General features: G+C 44.4%; 2 protein-coding genes across 2 annotated transcripts; both read left to right on the top strand.

The window, feature by feature from the left end:
- The first annotated feature begins 1,108 nt into the window (after positions 1-1,108).
- Positions 1,109-2,530, top strand: mrpl53 (mitochondrial ribosomal protein L53). The gene is made up of 3 exons (XM_003969307.3): positions 1,109-1,262; positions 1,844-1,956; positions 2,349-2,530. Exons 1-3 carry the CDS (start codon positions 1,168-1,170, stop codon positions 2,459-2,461), a joined length of 321 nt encoding a protein of 106 aa, XP_003969356.1. The 5' UTR covers positions 1,109-1,167; the 3' UTR covers positions 2,462-2,530.
- Positions 2,531-3,605: 1,075 nt separating this feature from the next.
- fabp4a (fatty acid binding protein 4a) lies at positions 3,606-4,795 on the top strand. The gene is made up of 4 exons (XM_003969308.3): positions 3,606-3,768; positions 3,971-4,146; positions 4,249-4,350; positions 4,611-4,795. The coding sequence occupies exons 1-4, from the start codon at positions 3,696-3,698 to the stop codon at positions 4,662-4,664; spliced, it is 405 nt and encodes a 134-aa protein (XP_003969357.1). The 5' UTR covers positions 3,606-3,695; the 3' UTR covers positions 4,665-4,795.
- The last annotated feature ends 2,952 nt before the right edge of the window (positions 4,796-7,747 follow it).

Genomic DNA, 7,747 nt, shown 5'->3' with positions numbered 1-7,747 from the left:
TCCCCACTTTCTTATGTTGGATATACAGCACAACGGCTTAGTAAATATTCTATCTGCATGTGTGTGTCTGAATGTGTGTGTGTGTGTGTGTGTGTGTGTGTGTGTGTGTGTGTGTGTGTGTGTGTGTGTGTGTTTTAGGTGGGGTAGGAGGATATAGGAAATGCTTCTGCATCTCAGTGGCCACGGGTCTAAATTTAGAGCTCTATGAGTCCACTGTTTAACTGTCACAGGCTGAGTCGGAGTCAGGAAAGAGATACAAAGAGTGTGAAATTAGCTCAAGTTGTACAAGAACTTCACATGCACGAACGCTCGCACACACGCGCGCACACACAAACACACCAACACACACACAAACACAAATGAGGTCGCTATATGACGTTAGTGACCAGGAAATGCAAATGTGATTTTGAAAAGTTCTGTATTTGACTCAAGAGATAAAGAATAGGCCAGAATAAACCTTTTGATTAAAAACCTTTTGATCTATTTCTTCAAAGAAACAATTCATGCTCTTGTGAGACTTCTCAGCGCTTAAAATACAGCATGAACTTGTTCACAATTCAATTTTTTCACAATGTTGACATTTGATCTTTTTTCATCAACTGAATGCAGGCAGGCCTGTTACTGGGGACCATTTTACAGCCTTCTGCGTTTGATTATGGGTTGTGTCTGATTGTCTCGTTGGAAGGCAGCACCTCCTTTATTGACTTACTGCATGACAGCCCCCACTCAATTGTCCTGTCTTGTTGTAATTCTCCTCCCAGACAGGGATTGTCAGATGATCACGGTAAGTGCCACAGTCAGCTTTCCTGTAGTACATCTACAATCTCTGTCATTTCACTGTGAATATACTGTAAATGTGTTTAGGCTTAAATCCATGTTGCAGGTGAACATATATGGTTGTCAATAGTATGACTAGGTGCTAAGCTTTTAGAGCGCAATTTATATTAGGTGAGCAAAAAGTGTGATACTATGTAAATGAAACCCCCAGGTCTTCCCATAGCTGGTACGAATAAACATATCATTGGGACAAAATCCATTTATGCGTTACAACAGCTGCATTTCTCGGCTACTGCAGTAGCAGTTCCTTTTGTCATCTGACTCCCTCTAGTGGCCAGAGGCAGGAACTTCCGGTCTTCTTCACTGATGAGGTCATGACAGAAAACAAACATGGCGGCTCCCAGTAAGAGCGCCGTGGTCCTGAAGGCTGTCAAGAAAATTGTGGTCCAGTTTTGTCCCTTTGAGTCCAATGTTCGGTCCACTCGGTAAGCAACGCGTATTTGACTTTGGTCTGTGTTTTGTCTCTTTGAATGTGCACCGAAGATGACCGTAAAAGACGTGATAGTAGACGTAAGCAGCGGTGATTGCGTTCCTCAACAATCCGGAGTTTTAATGTCATTTATGATGATCGGTAATATTTTCTTATTGTTTAGATCGGCTGTCCTTCTGTAGAGGGGATCTATCTATCTATCTATCTATCTATCTATCTATCTATCTATCTATCTATCTATTTCCTTTAGTTCTTAAAATGCAACTTTATACACAGAGCTTTGCCTACGTTTCTGCATAAATATAAAACTATTATCTCATTTTAAAACATGTTTTAAAAATAGATTCAAGAGAACAAACGGAAATATATTTAAGATCGATCAGGAGAACATTTCTTCTGCATCATCTGTGGATAGTTGAGTGATAACCAAAAATCATTTTAGAAATATAAATACACATATAACACATTTATTGTCTGTTTTAGAACCACGCATGCATACACGCTCCTTAAACAGTAGTTGCCTGTCACATTTTTAAGGTTACTGATGTTTTAAAGACCTTTTTTCTGGCCTCTCAGGGAGTTTCTAGCTGTGGTGGCTTCTGAAAAGGCCAGATCCACCAACCTGAACTGTGAGGTCGTTGCCATGGTGAAGCATGACAAGTCGGAACCCCTGGTGGATGTTACCTATTGTGAGTGTCATTCCAACGTAGAAACAGAGTTGTCAGTGGAACATTATAAAAAGGGTCATATCCCAAAGTTCCTTGTATTTGCTGTGATGTTTTCTAGTTTTTAGTTTCTCATACTTGCAAAATCTATTTTTAGATTCAAACAATGTTTTAATTGTCAGTCTTTAAAAACTGGTGATTTAGCATCCCTAAATAAAAGTTTAGCTGGAATTCAATTCATTCAATTCAGTTGTCCAGATAAAGTAGGTGAAGCAATGACCTCAGTGTTGCCAAATAACCTCTGATTCTCTTCTGAAAGTCATCATGGGCGTCTGTCAGAGGTCGGCGGCAGGAACATTTTCCCATCTGTCAGCTCGGATTAATCGTTGTGGTTTCTGTCCCTTTTCCCTTTGCAGTAGATGGAGAGAAGCTGGTGATGGAGGGGGCTAATCTGAGCAGCAGGGAGATGCTCGGGGCGTTCCAGTCGCGCTGCAGCGCCAAGGACCAAGCACAACCTGCAAAGAAATAATATGTGCAAACTGTGTGTATGTATATTTGTATTTATAATAAAACTGTAACAGCTGTTTCTTCTGTGACCTTAAACCCTCATCCCTCGTGAGTCGGTGCTCCTCAGCCTGAATCACGCATTCCCAACTCTTCCCTCCCATCAGCCAAACCTCTGCAATACACACATTAATTATGATGTCAACTTATGAAACATTGTGCAACCTTATGCAAGACCTGACCTTTGACACAGATGCATTTCCAGACATCACTTTGTTAGTGTCTTTAATCAGATTTGAGCAAATGAACTAGTTTAATATTTGTATTTGTGTAGATTCTCCGCGTTGGAACAGTTCAGTGTGCCAGTGCGTGGCGCCATCTATCGGAGAGAAGACATAGTTGAAGGCCCTATTTAATAGCGGGAGACTACGGTGGCTGCCAGGGATCAAAATAGTATTTCGGCCGCGCAGGTTTATTCCAGATTTACGCAGAAATCCAATCACAGCAACAATTCAATCTTAATTTTGCAAGTAATTCTGGTATATAATTCTGGTAATATTAGGAAACAGTAAAGTCTGTTATGGGTTACTGCGGAAAACCTAACTTTGCGAAAGTTATTAATAGTTCACGCCATATGTTTCATTACCGACAATAGGTTGTTACAAAGTGTCAACAAGTAATTTCTCTCAGACGTGCGCATAAATTTGATTCCCTTAAAGCCCAAATAATGTTAATAAATGCTGCTGACAGAGAGCAGAACTAAAAAGTTAGTTTGAATGCTTTTCTAAAAGGGTCTCCATCATGCCTCTAACTGAAACAGCTTCATTACCTAATGGTTAAGCTATAAAACTGTTTTTTTCAAATACTAGGGTGAAGATTTAGGTTTTTAATGATAATTTAACTTAGATAATTGCGTTTACTATGTTGCCCATATTAATGAGTTATGGGGGGAGTGAATTTAGAAAATAAATATTTTTCTTACTATCATTGGGGTTTTTACATGATGTATCATTGGAATATAAAAGCCCATAACTTACATTAGGAAAGGCCACATTAGGAAAACGCCATTAAACACGCGCCGCTAAAGAGGCGGGACTTTGACGTTCTGGTGCGTGAAGTAGAGGACTGTGATTGGTCCATCGTGTTTGGCCGCGTGTTTGGCCGCCCCTTTAAAAACCAGCGCGTTCCCACAGCAGGAGAGACCGAATCCAGAGACTCTCCACAGGCTGTTCAGGGTCAACACACCAGAGACCGCAAACATGGTTGAGAAGTTTGTTGGGACGTGGAAAATGATTTCCAGCGAGAACTTTGACGATTACATGAAGGCGATTGGTACGAGAGAGAGAGACACGCAGAGAAAGAGAGAGAGAGAGAGGGATGATTGGATGAATATTATTTGTCACTAAGGCAACAGTGATTTGTACTATCAATAGAAGGAAATATATTGTATGTTGAAATAGCCTCATGGTTTTTTTTTCCAGTTTGAAAGATTTTTTTGATAGATGTGTTCATAGTTTTTCAATTGTCTCTGCAGGTGTTGGGTTCGCAACCCGACAGGTGGGCAATCGGACCAAACCCAATTTGGTGGTCAGCGTGGACGACCAGGGGACGGTGTGCATGAAGTCTCAGAGCACCTTCAAAAACACCGAAATCAAATTCAAGCTGAACGAGCCCTTCGAAGAGATGACCGCCGACGACAGGAAGACGAGGGTTAGTGCGAAGGCCTGATGACCGTGAACGCATCACGGCCCGTGCGGTGGTTCGCCGTGCGGGGGACTCACGGTTTATCTCTCTTCTGTTGCCCCCCCGCAGACCGTGGTGACTCTGGAAAACGGCAAGCTTGTGCAGAAACAGAACTGGGACGGCAAAGAAACCTGTATCGAAAGAGAGATCTCGGACGGCAAATTGATAGCGGTGAGACACTTTCGATGAAATGGACTCATTTATGCGTCAAAAGTCACATTTTAAGTGGCTCGTTAACGGGTTTGTAGTGTGATAACGTCATCATGTGGTAGAGAGCACGCACCTACCATAAAAGAGCAGTAATTTTCAATATTAGTGCTACTAAACCAGTAGCCATTAGCGATACTTTATGCCATTTACTGATTAAATCCACATAATTGCATGTAATCATTGCTCAAACTGTCTTTCCATTTGCTATTTCCCCCCCACAGAAGTGCATCATTGGAGATGTGGTCGCTGTCAGGACATATGTGAAAGAGGCATGAGGAGGGTCTCAGTGAGCCCCCTCCTGGCTGGACGACAGGCTCAGTTCAATGAGCGTATAATTCCAAACTAGTCTTCTTCCTCCTCCTCTTCCATTTCTCGTCACTGTTTCTACAGCTGCACTCCTGTCCCCCCCCCCCCCCCCCCCCCCCCATCCCCAGCCTTTCTTTTATTCTTTTTTTTTTGGTGATTTGAATAAAAATGAGAATTTACCCACATGACGTCTGTGTGTTAATGGAGTGTGTTACTTTCTTATATTTAATACCAAAGTCTTTTTAAGAAATTCTTGAGAGCGTTCCAATTATCCCGGCCAGCTGAGGAATGCAGGAAACTAATGGGAACACGGTTCCTAATCTGACAGGCTGATTTCCTGGCTAATCATGTGTTCCCCTCCTCTTTTTCCACCTTCTTGGCCGTTCCCTGCTTCCTAGTGTTGTTACTGCAGAGGTAAAATCATATTTCCCATTCAAGGGTCAGATGTGGAGTTTAGTCGCCACGGCGATACATGAGGCCTGCTGGCAGGGGCTCTTTGAGGAATGTGAACTCCTTTTTTTCCACGGCGGGAGGTCAGTGAGTCGATGTGTCCCCCTCTTCCTTTTTAGGGAGGTTGAACATTTCCCATCGCGCATGGGTCGGCAGCTGCAGCTAAAGAGCATCGCGAGCGGTCGTCCGCGCCCTTTGGCCAACGCTCAAGTGTTTGCGTAGGGGATGCTGGGGTGGGGGGGGGGGGTCCTCCCGCCGAAGTGGCTAGTTTCCCATGATGGGAAAAGGTGACATCGTCGCCGAGTGGAGAACAAACACAGGTGGGCAGAACTTTAACGACCATGTCGTAAGCAGAGCTACGCAAAGATCTGAGTTACGTGTGTGACTCGGTTATTGAGAACAGATCACATGATCAACTCATAACCATTTGCTTCATTGTTTGATTGGGGGGGAGCTAACGTCTGCTAGCAGCCAAACCCTCCAAACAGCAGCAGCAGTGTCACATTTCCAGCGTTTTTGTAGCTCGTCTGTCTGCAGACTTCCACCGAGAAGCAGAACTTTCTCACAGCCAGTGAGAAAAGATCACATCTGCTGTGGATTGACTTACAGGTGCAGTGTCTTGTGATCCACAGGCATCGGCGTCACTTTGCTTGGATATCTGCAGGGTACGAGGCCGACCCCTCCGGATCTCCACCTCACTTTTTTACTGTCAGACATCTTGATTCGATGAGGAGTTTCTCAATTATTCAGGGCTTATTCTGGAACTGGAGCTGAACTTTGTTCAGTCTTTAGGTTCCTGAAAAGCTGGATGAGCTAAAGACATGTGGGACATCACTGATTCCCGGACAGACATGATAGAGAGGGAGGTTTTCCGGGAAGAGTCTCGCTCTTCCTCCACAGCCAAATCCAAAAGAGCAGCAGAGCAGATACAGAAGGAGTTCAGGAAGGAGCATGATAGCGAGATTCCTGCTGAGACTTTACAGGACACAGAAAAACAACAGGAGTGATCTGGAGCTGTGACGCTCAGAGTTCCTCCCGGAGTTTAAAAAAAAACAAGATTCCTGCTTAAAGTCAGAACAGTTTCCTTATAAGAGGGATGTTTATGGCATTTCTGGATATAGCGTTCTTTTTCGTAGTTTGACACATATTGTAATTTTGAAGCATTAGTGCAAACGTCTCTTATTGATTTCATGTTTTATCTACATTGTTGTGCGTGCCAACGTGCCTGATAGGTAAATGTAGAAGGTTTTTTTGCTGACACTAGAATGTTTGGATTGTCCTGGACTTTAGAAGAACTCAGAACCTTTGCGCAACATCTGGAAATCTCTGCTGGACCTGCAGCGTCGACGCCTTTCCTCTGGTGTTGAACTGACAGAGCCAGATATGAGTTGACGGTCCAGTGGGGAGCATGAAGCATACGGCGAAATGAGTTCGTTTTTCCGAGCCGGAACCTGTGACAGGAGCTTTAAACGGGAGGCCCCAGGTCCAGAAAGCCCCAGGTCCAGAAAGCTGTCCAGAAACCACAATGCTGACAACTCCATGCAGTTAGTAGAAAAGAGCTTAAGTGTAGCCCCGCCCATTTTTAAACGCCACCCCTGCCCCTCTGGAAAAAAAAGATGAAGGATTAAAGAAATGTTACGTAAAAATAAGCAGAGCGAAACTACCAAATCAACTAAAGAGGTCCACCTTGTACCCCCCATCCAAGATCAGTCGCCAGGAGCAACGGAGCATTTGGATGGAACTATGTCGGCCGTGGCCCCACCGAGCTGCGGGGGGGCATGAGGGGGGTTTCTTAATCTGAAACTCATAATAGTCTCTCCAGCACGTCTGGGGATGTTATGCAGGTCGGGCAATGTCTGGTAGCACAGAGCCACGCTGCTCTATGATCGCCCAAACACACACACACACACACACACACACACACACACAGATGTCTGGGATTCCAGGATTAAAAGTGGAGGGGAGTTCTTCAGAAACCCTCTGCACTGCATTGATCATAGAATTTACTCATTCACATTTATCCAGACAAATAAAAGAAAGAAAACCATGGAGCCACTCTGGCAGGACGTTGGAGTGGAGCTGACACCATCGCTCCCAAGGAAACACATTTTAGCCTTCGGGGGCCCAATAATAATCGTCGTTTTTCAAATGGCGGAAGGGCGATGTAAATCTTTAAAGTGCAGCTATGCGAACCAGAAGCCACACAATGGTTCCCCCTGGGGGAGCGCTGCAGACCCAATATGGCTCTTCCTGCCTTTACAAAAACGTCGTTACCTGCTGACCCCGAACGCCTCTGTTCATATCTGTTAAACAACAAAAAAAAAACAGAAGAAGAAACGCCTTCAAAAAGGCAGGAAGTGCCGCACACAAGCGCTCATGGCAACCCCCCCCCACCCCCCCTCCCAGTGACATGTGATCTATAATCTCAGTGGGGTGATGTTATGGAAGAGCGAGGAATGGTGTGTGTGTGTTCTGCCAGATGGGAAATAACATGCAGCAGATCTGTGTTTGTGCACATGGAGCCTCCTTTGTGCCCGACCCTCAGAAAGACCCCGATGACTCTCCAACATGCAGAGAGGTTTATTTTCGGGGCCCAGCATGG

This window comes from Takifugu rubripes, chromosome 12 (genome assembly GCF_901000725.2).
Source record: "Takifugu rubripes chromosome 12, fTakRub1.2, whole genome shotgun sequence".
NCBI classification, from domain to species: domain Eukaryota; kingdom Metazoa; phylum Chordata; class Actinopteri; order Tetraodontiformes; family Tetraodontidae; genus Takifugu; species Takifugu rubripes.
This window is presented reverse-complemented; position numbering and strand designations above follow the sequence as displayed.